This window comes from Spinacia oleracea, chromosome 1 (genome assembly GCF_020520425.1).
Source record: "Spinacia oleracea cultivar Varoflay chromosome 1, BTI_SOV_V1, whole genome shotgun sequence".
Classification (NCBI taxonomy): Eukaryota; Viridiplantae; Streptophyta; class Magnoliopsida; order Caryophyllales; family Amaranthaceae; genus Spinacia; species Spinacia oleracea.
In genome coordinates, this window is record NC_079487.1 from 118,950,446 (window position 1) to 118,968,668 (window position 18,223).

Genomic DNA, 18,223 nt, shown 5'->3' on the forward strand with positions numbered 1-18,223 from the left:
TTCACAGCTCACCCACTCTTTTAATTCTTTTTTTCTTAATTTTTAGAATTTTGTTTTATTTTTGTAAAAAAATTATAAATATGATTTAAATACTAATAATGGAAATAGTCTACCAGTACAAAAATTAAATGTATATGTCAGGCCAACAGCCCAATAAATATACCAAATAAAATCCATTTTAAAAACAAATTGAAATAGTCCAGTAAAAAAAAAACATTATTTTAAATCACGTCAACAAAACCAACAAGTAGCCTTATATCAACACAAGTTTCATTTCTAAACATTCCCAATAACAAATTGAGCCTCTTCTGAGCTTCTTCTCCCCTTACACAAATGGCTCCTTCTCCATCATCTCCATCTCCGCACATCCTTCTTCTTCTCCTTTCCATATTATTATTCTCTCTTCTACATTTGTCGACCGCGGATGGCGACGAATACAGTTACAACCCGATGGTGGAGTCAATGAACGGGCCCGAGAACGTAACGGTTGATCCTAGTCTCCAATTTGAGAATGATCACCTTCGTAAAGCCTACATTGCTCTTCAAGCTTGGAAAAACGCCATGTTATCCGACCCGTTTAATTTCACCGGGAACTGGGTGGGTACTGATGTTTGTTCCTATAATGGTATTTATTGTGCTGTTTTACCGAATGCGAGTTCGGATTCTTATTACGGTGGTGGAAGTGGTTATGATTACTCCCCTCCCCGGGTGGTTGCCAGTGTTGACCTTAACCACGCCGACATCGCCGGATACCTCCCCGACGAGATCGGGTTATTATCCGATCTCGCCGTCTTCCACATTAACTCTAACCGGTTTTGTGGGACCGTTCCGAAATCGTTTTGCTCAATGACATTATTATACGAGCTTGATGTAAGTAACAACCGGTTCGTTGGGAAGTTTCCCCCGGCTTTACTCAATCTACCCTCGTTGAAGTATTTGGACATCCGGTTCAATGACTTTGAAGGGCCGATTCCTCCTGCAATATTCGATAAACCGCTTGACGCGCTTTTCATCAACAACAACCGGTTCAAGTATGGAATCCCCAAGAATATGGGAAACTCACCGGTGTCTGTTTTGGTGATGGCAAACAATGAGTTAGGAGGGTGTATTCCTTCAAGCATTGGGAAAATGGGGTACACTTTAAATGAGATTATTCTTTTGAATGATAATCTTACTGGTTGTTTACCAGAGGAAATTGGTCAACTCAAACATGTAACGGTATTTGATGTTAGCTACAACAACTTAGCTGGGTCACTTCCAGCAACGATTAGTGGAATGATTAGTGTTGAGCAACTTGATGTTGCTTACAACAAATTTACTGGGGTTATTCCAGATACTATTTGTTCGCTTCCAAGCCTACAAAACTTCACTTACTCTCACAACTATTTCACCGGCGAGGCGCCGTCGTGTGCCGCCGCTGATGATGGATCACAAAATTGTTTCCTAGGGAAGGAGGATCAGAAGTCGGCGGAGGAGTGTTCCTCGCCGTCGGCTACACCTGTGGATTGTTACTCATTTGGGTGTATTAAGAGGCCAGTTTATACACCAGCTCCGTCTTACACTCCTACATATTCGCCTTCGCCGTACACTCCTACTTATTCGCCGTCGCCGTCGTACACTCCTACATACTCGCCATCGCCGTCGTACACTCCTACCTATTCGCCATCCCCGTCTTTTGGTGGAGCGTCATCAGGCACATATTCACCGCCATCAGATGCTCCGTCGAAAGCACCACCACACTACACTCCGTCACCTGCTTACAAACCCTCTCCGTCGCCATCATCACACACACCAAGCTACGACACTCCTTCCCCGTCGTATCAACCACCAAGCTACAACACCCCACCATCAACCCCTGAGTACTCAACTCCACCTTACTCACCATCTCCTTCACCAGATTATTACTATTCCTCACCGCCACCACCATCATACACTCCAACAACCCCTGAGTATTCAACACCGCCACCCGTAGAATACGGCTCTCCACCCTCTTACACTACTCCTACACCCTCAACTCCTACATACTCTCCATCGCCGTCATCATACACTCCACCCTCAACTCCCTCATACACACCATCACCAACATATACACCACCCTCAACTCCCTCATACACACCATCGCCAACATACACGCCACCATCAACTCCCTCATATACACCATCGCCAACATACACGCCACCATCAACTCCCTCATACACACCATCGCCGACTTACTCTCCACCATCAACTCCTACATATACACCATCACCAACATACACTCCACCCTCAAATCCTACATACACACCATCACCGTCATTCCCACCACCATCAACTCCTACATATTCACCATCGCCGTCATACCCAACACCATCAACTCCTACATATTCACCATCACCGTCGTCATACACACCACCATCATCTCCAACATATTCACCATCCCCGTCGTACACTCCATCAACTCCAGGACATCATCAACAATCTCCTCCTCCTAAAGAAAAGTGTCCAACAGAACACACGCCACCGCCACCACCGGCATACGGCGGCCGTATGCCACCAGTTTACGGTGTTGCCTACGGTTCTCCTCCTCCTCCAATCTACCCTGGTTACTAATTTCCTACACCCCCATTATCAGTAAAAAAAAAAACAAAAAAAATCATCTGCTGTAATATGTTTTAATTAATATGTTCATTAATTTTCTCGGGGGTTGATCATCACATTTTGTCGTAACAATTCTTCCAAAAGATGTCAGGAAGTTCAAAATACAATATTGACAGATTCTTTGAATTACTATACTCTATACATTTGTGTTCTTTTTCTTTTTTTTTTAATTTGGTGGGAGTTTAATTAATTAGCAATAATAGATTCGTAATTTTACTTTTGGTGTTATTAATTATACAGCAAATACACATATACAAGTTGTTCTTCAATGACAGCTATAACAATTTTTTGTACTATGTTAATATATCAATGTGTATTCCCTTTATTGTATCTCATTCATAACAAAAAAAAACTGTTTATTATCGTGCATTGTATATACCTATTTTATTACAGATAATTAATTTTCTCGTTGTAACTTGCAATAATGTTGGTGTTACTATTGATTTCTGCGAAGTTGCATACTTTAAATGTTGGCTCGTGCTACAAGATTTATGTTGTCTGCCCTATTGCTCTCTTACTTTTTTCATGGAGTAAAAGCACTTTAATGTCCTTCAAGTACGGATAATAGTATGGAGTCCCACACTCCCACCGGCCACCCCCCTCCACTCTTTTCAAAAATTTGAAACGTTCAAATTTAAACCTAGCTAATTGAGTATGGATATGTATTGATTGAGTCTTCCACTGTGTTCTCAGGTGTACCATATACGCAATGGTGGCATTAAACCACTTGTATAGGTATTGCGAAGGTGAAACTAACTTAACACCGATAATAGAATCTATTATCTATAATAAGATATTGGCACACTGGTTAAAACTGAACGTTTGTTTATGATAGGACTCGGGTTTGAATCCATTCGCCACCACTTGGAATTTATATTGCCCTAAAACGATCTCTTGAGAAATATGATTACAGTACTATTATTCCACTTACCAAATAGATTTTGTAATAATACAACTCTGAGATAACTTCAATCAATGATTCCAGGTGATCCATGCGGACCATGCATAATAAACCTTGATTGTCCTGTGGGTTGTGATTCCAAATTCCATATGTTCGGTATTTGTTATTCAAATGTTTAACTAAACCGAATCCGGTTTAATTAACCCGTATATATGCTGCAAAGTTACCGATCTACTCGGTCATACAACAACAACAACAACAACAACAAAGCCTTAGTCCCAAAATGAAAACAACGCCCACCGTGGGGTTCGAACCCACGACCACAAGGTTAAGAGCCTTGCGCTCTACCAACTGAGCTAGACGGGCTTGGTCTACTCGGTCACACATCAATAAAAATATACCAGTTGTTAATCATCATGTTATGCTAATGACGAAATCATAACCTATCATTAGAGCCGGCCGGCCGGAAAATATATGTGGAAGTTGTGGTGATCAACTACTACCTATACGTGATTACAAGTAATACTTTGATTATTTCCCTTAATCAGAATCTAAAGTCCTAATTTATTAATTTTTGCTATCAAAAAATATTTGGATGTTACCTTGAGCAAAGAATAGAGAAGCTCTATGATTAGTTGATAATGAACGTAACATGTGGCCGCCTTTAATTTGCACATAAAATGATTAGCAGAAAAATTTATTATTGTATAAACATTGTTTCCTTTTGTCATCCGATGCATGTGTTCTGCTATAAATGTTTACCCCATTATTGTTATTGCTATATATCAATGACATGATCTTATTTTTCGTGACATTAGTAACTGTTAGGAAATTAGTCGGACTCCCTAAATGTAACATGTGTCTTCACACTCGCTGCAATTTGCATTTCCTGCACCTGATGAATGCGAAAAAAATATATCTTGAACAAAAATCTGCTAAACAAATGGCATCAATCAACAAGGATTAAGAAATATCATAAATCCAGCAACAAATATGGTAACAATTCTCAAACATGTTTGCTGACTCTCATACAATCTGAATCTGATTCTACAACACCAGCTGCATAATATGGCAGGATTTGCTGTCCTGTCATAAAATCTTAATAACCAAACAGAATCCTAAATCTAATAATCCCCTAATACTTATACAAGTCTAAACAATGTTGTTACACAACTTAACCCGGCCCCACTTTCGGCATGTCATAGTGTTCACTTAAGTTCGCCAGGTACTCGTTAAATCTTTGAACACGGTCACGGTGTGACTCGTTAGCTCTATTGAGTAACCGTCTTATTTCAAGTTGCTTCCACTGCTCCAAGTATCGTCTCTCAGCGAGTGTGAGTCGTTCATCATATCTAGCTTCCATTTGGTTGCCACCATCCGCGTTGTTCTCAGTATTTATCTTCATAATATCTGTCAAAAACCAATTCTTTCCAGCTTGAGTCCATTTATGCAAAGCATAGCAATGACAATGCCTAATCCAGTCAAAAGGACACAACAGTAGGCCACAAATATCAAGCAAATATTCCTTTTATCCCTTTATTCAAAGGGGGAAATAACCTTTTCAGTATTGTACACTTTCTCATACTGCAAATTCATAACCAACTAAATGAAAAAGATGGAATTTCTGCAGGTACGAATGAACTGGCACGCACTCCAGCTTAGCTTCAAGCAAAAAACCAACTACGTGATTGGTTTAACATCTAAGAAGATCAACAACAACAACAAAGCCTTAGTCCCAAAATGATTTGGTGTCGGCTAACATGAATCGTCGTAGGAGATCGTCATTGTCACTAATCGAACCAGAAAGGAGCAACATCTAAGAAGATCAACCCAGGAAATTTAAGTTAATAACCTAAACTGATATTTTCCATCAGAAAGGAACTTCCACAGCTCAGTTCCAGTTATTGTGGAATATTAGAAAGTAGAAAGTTGTGAGGCTACCATTAGCCATAGCCCCCATTGACAAAAATATTATCTCCTAGCATACCTGGAATTCTTTAAGGGCATCCTCCCTCTCCTCCTCCCCCCTCCCCCCCACCCCACACGCACACACATATCCACACTTGAAGGCACAAAAAACAGGCAAACTTAACGAAATGAAACAGTTTACGTAGAATCATAGCTAAACTAAATTGTGAAACATTCGATAAATTAACCCAAAGTAACGAGATAAAAATTGAGAAACGAGCAAACCTAGCAAGTTGTTTCATTGAACCAATTGGAGGCAGTGGTTTCTTGGGTAAACATCGGAATATGGGTGGGTAGCATCATCATACTGGTCAATGGCCATCAAGGAACCAATATCCATTTGGTAGACAATGGAAAATGGATTTTCAATGAATCAACGGAAGCACCAATTTGTTGCATGCTTAGGAAGAATACAAGTTTGACATCGAGTTACAGGTTTGCAGCATATCCATCTGTTGTCAATGTCAGGATAATATCGAAAGGGCACTACTCAGGTAGGTATGATTGTATAGTGGTATACTGCAATGTGAGAGATGGTGAAATTAGTTACTAGAACTGATTTTCCTCTTTCTTCAATCTCCACTTCAATCCTAATAAGATAAGAATGATTCAGAAGTGAAGGGTGACAAATTATATTTGACAATCATAAAGATATTAGCACCATGGTTCATCGAAGAATTCAAAATACATCAATGCACTGCATAACAAAATTCTCAAAATATGTCTTTGAAGTAAGAAGATACACTACTATATTTGTTTGAATAAGGTGAAACATACAGCACCGTGTAGCTAAGAATTCCCTCTCTCCTTTTCATTTAGGGCTTCCAGGTGATCAGAGTTCAATTATACCTTTTTCTGTTAAAATCGGTGATTTATCATGTACACCGTTGCGATTTGCTACTGACATAAATGACAATTCTCCAATTCAAGACAAAAATATGCCATATTATTCAACGGGCTATCCGTTCATTGCTCAAACTACTAGTGTAAAATGAGGTGGGAAAGTATGGCAATTTACCTGAGCTGTTAATTTCAGTGGAAAACTGTTTAAAATGCTTCCTCTGTTTCTTTTTCTTCGTAATTCCACTTGCTTTCACATCAAGCAGTTTTCCTTTTAACCTCAACTTTTCAGCAACAACATTTTCATATTCCGACATCCTACATATTCCAAAAGCAGGAGTTAATTCTCAACCCTGACCAAGATACAATGTCTCACGTTCATCACAACAAACCCCCCCCCCCCGGCGCCTCCAACAAAAACAGTAGACCCCTGACCATAATCACTTTGGTAAATTGCTTTCGTGTGATATGTTCTCCTTTCACATTTCGATCTTAAAGACACGACACGATATTTATGAAAAATGTTCAAGTTACAGTTCGTCCGAATCACAATGACTTGATTGAAATTTGTCCAACTATTCACATAATTTCCCTCTGCATACTCCACATTTAACATCCCTTTCTTCCAGCTTCCCTCTTATATTGAATGACATTCCAAACATTGACAGTTTAAAATACATCTCAATATGCATGCATTTCAGAAAATCAACCACAAATACTTGGTATATCCAAACCAAATATTTCTTTTTGTCAAACATAACATAATCACTGACCATGGTAGCTGATCTTAAAACTAAAAACCACTAATAAGTGAATGAGCTTCAAACTTGAACCTTTGTCATCCCACCCTGTTGTTTCCCTATCATGCAGAATAGCTAGAACGCCTAGAACTGTCGACCAGGATAACAGTTTCAAACTTACATGGTTAGTGATTATAGTATTATACACTACATCCAGCAAAAGAGTACCTACCAATCTACGATGGTAAATGGGATTACTTTGAAGCTCAACACACAACACATGGAACCTAAAACTTCTTGTATCAACCTTGAGCACTAAGCAGACACTTTGTTGACTCTGTAATCGAAGTAACAGATAATCTCCCACAATTGTCTTTTTTGTATCCCACCTTGTCTTAATTTTCCAAATCAATACCTTCACGCAATCAAGTACCATTACCTTTAAATGAGGATCAAATGAGAAACACGACGTAAAAATACAGAAGGTGCAAATTCTTGTAAAGACCAGCTAAGATCTACAATAGAACTCCGTCACTATGTTAAGATCGAATGTAAGTTTTCTCTCATTTTAGATTTCCCACTTGCTCGAGCTCACTGTAGTGTTCCGTGAGCTCCGAATTCAGTAAGAAACACATGATATAATAAATTTTTGAATAAAAACGCATAGTTCAGCAATCGATTCTCATTTCCCCTAATTTTTCAAATAAGTGCATCGGCCCAAATGCAATTTGATCATGCATAAGAACTCAATGGGCGGATGAGAACTCAAAATTACAACAATCAACCAGAACCCTAGAATTTCCAAAACAAATGACAAGAAGTTCGTGAAAAAAGATGGTGTAACTAGTAATACTTAAACACATAACTGCTAGATATCCAGATATTGGAAGAAATTGCGCGAAATTTAAAAAGAAATTCAAAATTCAGAACAAAAAGGAACTAAATTGATGAAATTAGACATACCTTAGGCTGATAAAAGCTTGCAGAAGATTGCAATGACAATAGCAAATGATGTTTCACGAAAAACGGGAGAGGAGAACAAAGGTTGAAGAGTGAGAGAGAGTAGGAATTGGAAATGGAGGTCTCCAGAAGGAAAGAAATCGGCGAGAGAAATGAGGGGAGCTTTTTTTTTTTTTTGAAGTGAAGTAGTTTCCAGAAACTATCCAAAATCAATTGCTTTCCAGAACCATCCGTTCCACTTTTACATCACTCCCCATCACGTAGTCGTACTTTCCGGTACGAGTTCTCAAGTCATGTCTAACCTGATGGGTTGCCGGGTTAACCCGAAAGAAAACTACTCCCTTCGTTTCTTTATAGTTGGAACAATTTATTTCGTATTTTTTACACTATTTACATATTGTTTGTTTATTTTTTTATTAGTTTTGTCTATTTTTTATTAGTTTTATTTAAGGAAAAATATATTCAGATGGGATCTTGTTAAATTCGTGTTAATGTAATTTTTATAATTTTAAGGCAAATTTGCCAAAAACAACCTTTTATAACCATTTTTTTTGCAAAAAACAACCTTTTATAATTTTTTTTGCAAAAACAGACCTAAAACTAAAAATAATTTGCAATAGACAGCCTTTCCCCGTTTTCAGGCGTTGACCTCAAATTTTCCGGCTTGACTCTCACGTGCAGGGCACGTGCCTTTGTTTTTCAGTAAGTGCACCATTTTCCCTCCCTTTTCCTGGCATATAAATGGGAAATACTTAAAACCTTTAAAAAAAATCTGAGAAAACCTTTTAATATCTCTGTCGCCATTAACGTAGCTCCACCATCAATGAAGCTTCATTGAATGCGGTAAGTCATCCTCATTCAAACGTCACCTCACTCAACTACTTAAATTATTGAAGTGTATTTTTTTTCCATTTTTGGGTTAAATTTTCGGGATTGTAGAATTTGCAAGGCACGAACTTCCTTCTCGGGTTTTCATGAGTCCACGCGGTCCTCTTTGCTACAGGAAAACCATATCCACACCTAACTTCATTCAAAGGAGCCATGGTCCTGCAATTCCTTCAACAAAAACCGAATCAATTCAGAAATTTGGGGCAAAAAATCCTAACTTTCCTACATTGAAATTAGGCAAAATTAATGAACAAAACTTACCAAAAATTAGTTGTAGAGTCTCAAAAATCACTTAGTATAGCAGTAACTATCAATTCAATCAAATGATAAAGCAAGAAGAGAGGAATTTTTTTGTGGGGGAGGATGAACAACGAGGATGAAGAACAGAGAGAAGGGAGGGAAAGTGTAAATTTTGGGTTTTATTTTGGCTTGAAATGGGTATAAGTGAGAAAAGGGGAGGGAAGTGGGTGCAAGAAGTAAAAACGTGAAAGTCAAGCCGGAAAATTTGAGGTCAACGCCTGAAAATGGGAAAAGGCTGTCTTTTGCAAATTATTTTTAGTTTTACGTCTGTTTTTGCAAAAAAAATTATAAAAGGTTGTTTTTTGCCAAAAAATGGTTATAAAAGGTTGTTTTTGGCAAATTTTCCTAATTTTAATTTATCGATAATTTAATATAGCAATTATGGTGATGCATTGACAAACGTAAACAAAAAAAACAAAATGTTTGAAGTAAAAAGAAGCGGAGGAAGGATTATACTCATACAAAGTAGTACCAGTATTTTTCAAAATAAAAAAAAATGCATAACCTCTTGCACTTTTTTTTATGACATACTGTACCAGTAAACTTATTAATTAGGTCTCAATGAAAATGTAAACTTATTAATTTACAAATAAAATGGAAGGGAGGAAAATGTAACAAGTAAGGATTAGCAGAGTTTTAGTGCAGGACTAACATTCCTGATTCAAATCCATATCGTGTTTGAAGGCTACGATGACAATTGCTTCTGATCGTAGCTCGGTTTATGATAACTTTCACAGATTTTTTAGACAAATCTGTTTGTAAGTTTGATCATTTTACTTTCAGAATGGACTTGTGCATCAGAAATGACAAACCCAAGTGTTTCTGCAGCATCATTGATTCATACTTATATAGCTAAAATATCACACGAAATCACAGCACAATATTTCTTGGGATTGTGTATAAATTGGCAAATGGAGATGAATATACATAATGAGAGTAGTTAACGTCTTTGGAAAACAAACAATGATCCTCTAGAACCCTTCCCCAACCTGATTTTCTCATCTACATACGTAATCTGCAGCTTCACCTCACTTTCTCCACCATACTGAAACTCGAACCCTCCAACCTTCAATTCGGGTGCTTCGAAAATAACTTGAATCCACCTCTCATCCAAAGCTATCAGCTTACCTATACATATGAGAAATTTGGAATTCGTACATGAGAATTTTCAGTTAAGCTTTGGCCTCATGAGTCAGTTTATTCAGACTAACCTTTCAAAGATACCTCTCCGTCAAGGAACCCAAACGCAGAAAAGGACACCTTGTTCCTCACAGTATCAGGAGCTTCAACAACTTGAACCATTTCGTTTGTCTTAAACACAAGACGCCCTATTGAACTTCGGTAGCCACCACCGGGTGAAGTTGGATTCGAACAGTAAACCACATCCCAATCTGCAACATAAACAAGTTACTCAATTGACTTTGCATACCAATCAGTCAGTCACTAGAAGCATATAACTAGATTAACATAGTGTTTTGATTTTTGAATTGACTGGGATTTGGAGGAAGAGTGAGGCAACCCATTAACAGTTTTGAGTTCCTCTCCTCTCCGCTTCCCTCTTCTTCCTTCTAAAATTCTTAGTCAGACAGTTTAATATGTAAATCAATACTTACAATTGACCTCTCATAGTATGACAGGCATCTAAGAATTTGTTACGCCACAAGTACAGAAGGCTCAAGCCAAAGGAGGAATGCAGGATTAGCATACACATCACACTTTAAAAGTGAACTGAACTGCATTTCTTTTGAAAGTATAGATAATATTTTCTCTAAATGGCACTGTTCTTCTAGTATATGGGGGAGATTGTTGGTTTTGCTGCAAATTCATAGAGGTATACAGCCTTTTGATGCTCAACTACTCAAAAGTAGCAAAAGCATGCAAAAAGAAACAGGAGGTTCGCCAGATACTTGGTATGTATGTATCTGAGATAATTTTATGTCACCTAGGAATAAGAAGATTTTTGAAGGAACTTTTGACGGTTACAAGACTGATCATATTAACAGTAGCAAGCCGTTCATCTAATGTAATGAGAAGCTTATTATTGCAGTAATCTTTCTAATTTTCCTTCCTGGGGTGTGCACGTGATGCTCAGAAATTACCAGATTTGTGGTTTGGTGTTGCTTTAAGGGAGTACAAATTAAGTAGATTAAGCAATCTTCAATCAGAACTTTTTTTTTACAGATTAAAACAATTACTTTGAATCTCTAAAATCGAGAAACGCTCAAAAGCCCCAAAACCAAGCTAGATAAGTTACCCTATCGCGGAGAAGTACAGCACTAAATTCTGCGGTTTAGTGGATATCTTCAGCTTCTGCATGGTATTTCATGCAAAACAGTAGAATGTGTGAAAGGCTAGTTGCTGGTGCAACAGATGTTTTGGTTGATATTGATTAAGATATCTAACATTCAAGGGTCCCTCAAGGTCAGACGTTCTCTTGGTCTAAGCCTCTAAAGGCTACAAAATGACAAGCATCATATCAGCTTTTCCCCAAAAGCCCAGAGAAGTATGTCACTGGACATATTTTCAACAATTACACTGGAACATCAATAGCAATACAAGACAAAGTACTAGACTTTCATTCACAGGACGCTCAGAAGACTGAATACCAAACTAATGTTCTAAGAAAAATAATACTAAATGTATAAACTGTGCTAGAGATTCCTAAATGTATTTACCTCCAAAAATGAGGGGGCATTTTACTGGAGCATCAACACAATATTTCTGAAGTTCTTCAGCAATTTCGCCAACTTCCTTGTGCTCTTCTCTAGTTAGTAAAACACCTCGATCTGTTTCAGTGACCTGTAAGAGAGTTAAACTTAAAACCATTACCACCAAACTGTACAGCTTACCATAAAATAAGCTCACAAAAGATAGCTGCAAAATAAGATAATATCTCATTAGAAAAGGAAGGACTACGACAAATACAGAATACACTGAGAATAAGATATAGGTATATACTCCGGACAACATCTACTTGAGAAAGTTTCTGGGTTGTATGGTCATACCCATAAAGCACAGGCCAGGGGTTTGTTATTAACATTTACATGAATTACATCCCTGAAGGCACTTTATGCAATTGTAACATAAAGGACTCCTGTTGAGCCAATATGGTTTTGATGATGACAAACTAAAGTAATCAACTAACGTGGTTTTCAAGTTGTATGTGTGCAAGGATCATTAATGAATAGTTGTGCCCAAGTCATCAATAATAAAGCTTACTGGAAGTTGGTGATTGTAAGATGCTTATAACAAAGAAGCATAAAATCCAGAGCTGAAATTGCAGAGCAGTTCCCAAGGATGAACTCTAGAGAAGCTGTGAGTTATAAAGTTCCCGCGGAAGAACTGAAACTCCAGATGAGCTAGAGGAATCCCGAAAGAGAAGCAGTTGTTCCTGAGGATCAACCATTGTTCCCGAGGAACACTTGTTCTTGAGCAACAACCAATATGAGGAGCACTTGTTCCCGAGGAATCCCGAAAGAGAAGCAGTTGTTCCCGAGGAACAACCAATTCCCGAGGAACAACCAATATGAGGAGCACTTGTTCCCGAGGAACAACCAATATGAGGAGCACTTGTTCCCGAGGAACAACCAATATGAGGAGCACTTGTTCCCGAGGAACAACCAACATGCGGAGCACTTGTTCCTGAGGAACAACCAACATGCGAAGCAACATGAAACATGAAGACAAGAAACAAGAGTTTATTTTCTAGGATTCATGTGAGTATGTGGAAACGTGAAAGGTAATGGAACAAGGTATCAAAAGGAACTCGTAGAACTCGTGTCAGTGGAACTCGTGTCTAGGAACTAGGTCTGCATCCTAAATATAATGGCAGTATGCATTAATCTAATTGTCAGTAAGTTTAGAATATAAACGTGATTTAGGATAGTTTATTTAAGAGTTTTAATTTGATTAAAAGTCCTTAAATAAATAGGTAATTGACTAAGTCTAGGATTCTTAATAAGATAAATATGTTTTATATTTTGGAATTAATTAGTTAATTAATTAGAGTCCTATTAAGTTGGGTATCTTGGAATTAACTAATTAATTAATTAGAATCCTATTAATTTGGGTATCCTAGGTTAGTCAAATATTAATTTACGTTTATCAGTAGATTAATTAGGTAGGTTCCTATTAACTTGAGAATCCTATGAAATCAGTTATTAAATCACATTTAATATATCACGTTTAATATAACTGACATATTAGTTATTGATGTTAGGATCACGCCTAGAAACTAGGATGCATTACTTGGTATTGGTTTGTTCCCCAAGTACATTATATCCACGTTCATATACCACGTTCTCATCAACTATAGAGGTCATGGGTACATGCCTAGGAACATGGGAATATGGCTGTTAGTTGAAGAGATTATGGGGAAAGCAGTTAGGAGTTCCAACACTATAAAAGAGGATCTTAACATTCATTCCAAGGTGCCTGACTTCTCAGTCATTCCACAGAGTCTGGTTTACGTGGAAGGTAATTAAAGAAAATGTATTTGTTCCACGTTTATGAGTCAGTTCCTCGGTTCCAAGTTCCTTCAGTTCCTACACTAAAGTTCTTGTTTCTTTACAGTTCTTCTACGCTTCTCATATATAGTAACAAGTTTGGGTTAGGAACTTGAGTGAGTTCCTATTGTATTTGGAAAGGCTTTGAGTAAAGTCTTGAGAGAGTATTAAACACAACTGAGCGTGAATGTTATACTCTTTGTATGGGATCCTAAGTTCACGGGGAACTTGGGTTGATAGAGTTTCCAATTAAGTTAGTAACAGGGTCGTTCGCTTGATGAATGAGAGCTCGTCGTTAAAATCCCCCGTGGTTGTGGTTTTGTCTTCTTGATAATTTTCAAGAAGATTTCAACGCTAAATTCTCTCTTGCATTATTTTATATACTTGCTTTTAAGTTTCTTTTATAATTCCGCAAAAAGTTAGAAGCAAGTTCCAAATTACAATTCACCCCCTTCTTGTACGTGTTCCATCCGAATAACAACTCCCAGTCTTTTTACTCAGGATAGCTAATTATCAGATCCTCTAATTTGTATCTAACACCAGGTTCCAACATTTCTTGTCTCCTCGATGGTAATTGAGTTAATTAAGGATGATGACGTCATGGATGGGTATTTGGGGTATTAAGTTATTTGTGAGGGGTATTTTATGAATTATTGAAACGTGATGGGCATTTGGTGAATTAAGGAAAAACTCGGGGTATTTCATGAAAAATCCGTTGAATTTATTAAGGAAATTATTGGGTGTAGATGCTGAGAACTCCCACCCTTTGACCATGTATCTAACACCGCTACCTCGCAAACTTGAATAGTGTGCAAATTTTCACTTTCGGTATTTGAGCTCAATTTAATTGCAGATGATGCATCACATATAATCCAGTTTGGTCAGCAGAAAATGAACTGTTAAATGCTCAAAACAGAAAATGGGAAAGTACTGAGTTCTTCATAAGGATGAACGTGTTGTCACAGAGTAAATCCAGAGTACAAAATACTTCATTGATATTGCTGTAATGCGAAAAAGAAGTACCAAGAATCTTTCTTGAACAATATATGAAAAAACAATTTACGTGCTTATAATCTCGCTGATAATCAGCATGCACACAATGCTGCCAGAAATATTGGGAACTGATTCTGGCCCTCCCCACTTCCTCGGATTGGTTTTGGCACTCCTTATGAATAAAGCAAGGAGAACTGTGCTGTAACAGGGAGTGCCAAAGTCAACTGTGGGAAGGGCCAATAAGTTCAAGAAGTTCAGACGATGGCTACAAAATTCCTTTACAACCAAAATTAAGCAAGAGTAAGTCAAATGATTGGTCAAAAAGTTCAAATAAGAGCCGATAAGTTCGGATAACTTCAAATAAAAGAAATTTAGGTGAAATGAAAGCAACCCAAAATTTAGTCCAGAAGAAGTTAGTTTGGACAGAATTTGTCCACGCTAAAAAACTTTTTTTTTTTATCAATCCCTGCCTCCCTGGATCATCAATTTCATAGGTACGTTCAATTTCAAAATCTCAAACTTTTCCTATGGCTTCCTGCACTAAGTTATCAGTATGTTTAGTTCATATAGAGGAGTTTAAGGCGTTTTCTGATGGAAGAGGGTGGTGAGCCACATTTCCCTCCCCATTCTTCCTTTCCTCTCCAAAATTTCTAGTAGGGAACCAAACAAGATAAATGAAGTTTGAAAATGGATTATCAATTTATCATAGAAGATAGAACCATACATTACATAGAAAACACAATCCGGTTCAAAACTTTTTCCATCAAACCAAACACAACCAGAAATAGAGTTGAGGTTTGTACTTTTCAATATGTAAAAAGTGAAAGATCAACTTCATTTTTGTTTTGCATGTATCATCCGTTTGCTATTGAAGTGATAACAGTCAGGAGTTTTTTAGGTATTTTGTGTTTGGTGAGAGATCAAATTACAAGAAACACTTAACTTAAGGACTGTTATATACTTTTATTCTTCTTTGCTTCTTCGCTTTCTTCCCCCATGCTTAAACTACATTCATATCTCACTGTTCTTAACAAATAATCAAAATCAGTTGCTTAATAAAACCATATGTTCAGATCAAATTGCTTTTTGAAATATCATTGCTGCAATCAAAAGAGCTCATCTACACACAAATACAGAACTCGCCCGATTTTCTAGATAAAACAGACCATGCAATTACACAAATGCATTTCCTCATGCTAGAAAAGCATCATTAAAAAAGAGGGAAGAACAGAGAAGCAAATTCAAACCTTTGAGAGAATGGAGGAGACAAGATCACCGGAATCATTGCGAGAAAATCTGGCTTTGATCTTTCACCTCAAATACAAAAACTCCAAATTAGTTCAATTAACCCAAGCAGACAAGTTCAAAAAAAAGACCAATAAGTTCAAATACTCATATTCTTATCAGTTTAAACAAGAATGAAATTCAGATGAAATGAACTGAACAAATGGGCCTAAGAAATGAAAATTATATGACATAACTTGATGCAAGAGCCAAGCTCAACTGCTGGGATATGTCAAAGATGCCTAAAGAATACAGAATTAAGAGAGAGAGGTAGAGAGTGTTCAGAAAAGAGATGAGAAACAGAATTCTTATTGACTTTCAAGATGAGAGGGTTTTTTTATTTTACAAAAATTTCAAGACGTGTTATTTATACAAATCAAAAGCTAAAACAAACAGATGTAGCTATTTATACAAATCAAAAGCTAAAACAATCAGATTCTTAATTAATCCTCCCTCCAACACACAACTAATTAACTGTTCCCTTAAAAGTTGGCAAAACTGTTAACAACCTATGTAACTACTTCAGACTACCTGATTGCAGAAGACTAATATATCAGGTTAGCTCCTTGCCATTACTTTTGACAGAATCGTTCAAAAAGAAAATGAAAACCATACATTAATTCAAAAAAATCATTGTTGAATTCATTACAAGATCTCAAACCGTTCCTATGGTTGAGATCCCTAATCAGTTTGTTCACTCCATTAGAAATCACTGGCATCTCTAATACAAGGGTCATACTTTAGCAACCATATCCCTTTAGGCTACATGATACTTATTCCGATTAAGCCTTCACCTTCATATGACGAGCCACAAAAAGATTCATATTGTACACACAAGGTTAAACAAGAAGTGACCTTAAAAGGACAACTATGAACTTAACTTTTCCATCATATCGTCGTCTTCTTATAATGATTGAGGAGCTTGGATGTCCATCCACAATTCTTTGTAAGGTTGTTCGTATGAATTTCTTTTGTTTTTCATACATCAACAACTTGCTTATACTGAGAATTAAGTTTTGTTTTGCTTATATCAACAGTTTGTTATTTTGCTGTAACTTTCGTCAAATAGCATGATTTATCTTTTAAATGTAAAATTAGATAATCTTCCTAGATTATTTTTGAAAAAGACTGATGTTGTCCAAATATTGAACTGGCTTTGGGGATTTAAAATCTTAAATATACAAATTTAAAGCAAAAACAACAAAAAGTGGCATTTTCTTATACTCCATAAACAACATTCCGAGCTTGGCTTGAGTCGATTACTAGTTAAACACTAATTGTTAGATTACTGCTATATGTAATGCTGCTACATGTAATGCAAGCACAGCTTTAGTCTAACTAACTACTGCTGACTAAGCTACACGTCAGCATTACTGATTCCCTAAGAATCAGGTGCTTGTAGTAACAAACTACAGCACATTCTAGAACACTACTTAACTATAAATACTGTAATAAGCTTATTCAATAATTAATACAAAAATTATATTTTCAGTTTTTCCCAAAATCCTATCACTAATCTCTCTATTTTCCACCTTCTCTTCCACTTATTCTTTCTTCCCTCCATGTTAGGTACTCGGGACTTGGCCAGAAGTGCGTAACAGGGCCACACAGGTATGTGTACAAGTGTAAGACACCGTCATTTTACGAAAATAGTGCATTGATGTCGGCCCGAAAATGAAGGTCAAGTGTCCAGAATCCGAAACAGATACTAAGTAAATTGAATAGTCGGAGTAACATAGGTTGATCAAAACCGCTACTACTAAATCAAATTGCATTTCAAATAATCAACAGAGTAACAAAATCAACCGATTTACCACATGAATTGGACAAATGCGATACTTAATACACTAATGAAAAGACAAAATGAAATAAACAGTGAAGACAATTCAAACCTTGGATAAAATGGAGGAAACAAAATCACCGGGAGAATTTTGAACCACGGGAGCCGCAGACGACGATACGGAGGCGGAAACCCTGAGAGGGTGGTTAGGGAGGCGGAGTCGATGGCGTGGAAGAGAAAGAGTGGAGTGGAAGTGGGACCCCTTGGAGGAGAGAGAAAATTGAGGTTCGAAGGTAGAGAACAGAGTTGACGAAGAAGCAGTAGCAGTAGCAGTAGCTGTAGCAGAAGCAGCCATGGCAGAAGTGTAGTAGCAGATACTCGGATAGTGGTGATTGTTGACTTGTTGGTAATGGACTATTGGAGTATT

At 37.3% G+C, this 18,223-nt stretch overlaps 3 protein-coding genes and 1 non-coding gene across 7 annotated transcripts; 1 reads left to right on the forward strand and 3 right to left on the reverse strand.

Moving 5' to 3' along the window:
* The first annotated feature begins 189 nt into the window (after positions 1–189).
* Positions 190–2,853, forward strand: LOC110799853 (leucine-rich repeat extensin-like protein 4). Its single transcript, XM_022005121.2, has one exon. The coding sequence runs from the start codon at positions 334–336 to the stop codon at positions 2,587–2,589; it is 2,256 nt and encodes a 751-aa protein (XP_021860813.2). The 5' UTR covers positions 190–333; the 3' UTR covers positions 2,590–2,853.
* Positions 2,854–3,831: 978 nt separating this feature from the next.
* On the reverse strand, positions 3,832–3,904 carry TRNAK-CUU (transfer RNA lysine (anticodon CUU)). Its single transcript has one exon. It is a non-coding gene; the product is annotated as a tRNA-Lys (tRNA).
* A 583-nt stretch (positions 3,905–4,487) lies between these two features.
* Positions 4,488–8,271, reverse strand: LOC110799854 (uncharacterized). Of its 4 annotated transcripts, XM_056841871.1 has the most exons (4): positions 8,050–8,271; positions 7,319–7,501; positions 6,525–6,664; positions 4,488–4,948 (listed from the first exon to the last, which is right to left on the reverse strand). In XM_056841871.1, the coding sequence occupies exons 2-4, from the start codon at positions 7,366–7,368 to the stop codon at positions 4,713–4,715; spliced, it is 426 nt and encodes a 141-aa protein (XP_056697849.1). In that variant the 5' UTR covers positions 7,369–7,501; positions 8,050–8,271; the 3' UTR covers positions 4,488–4,712. The 4 variants fall into 4 exon arrangements, 1 of the variants encoding a protein (XP_056697849.1); XR_008932116.1 differs by lacking the exons at positions 6,525–6,664; positions 7,319–7,501 and adding an exon at positions 5,732–6,096 and having other exon boundaries at positions 4,810–4,948; XR_008932115.1 differs by lacking the exons at positions 7,319–7,501; positions 8,050–8,271 and having other exon boundaries at positions 4,806–6,096.
* Positions 8,272–10,104: 1,833 nt separating this feature from the next.
* On the reverse strand, positions 10,105–18,223 carry LOC110799846 (probable plastid-lipid-associated protein 8, chloroplastic). Its single transcript, XM_022005114.2, has 5 exons — positions 17,909–18,223; positions 15,980–16,039; positions 11,910–12,033; positions 10,446–10,625; positions 10,105–10,362 (listed from the first exon to the last, which is right to left on the reverse strand). The coding sequence occupies exons 1-5, from the start codon at positions 18,149–18,151 to the stop codon at positions 10,175–10,177; spliced, it is 795 nt and encodes a 264-aa protein (XP_021860806.2). The 5' UTR covers positions 18,152–18,223; the 3' UTR covers positions 10,105–10,174.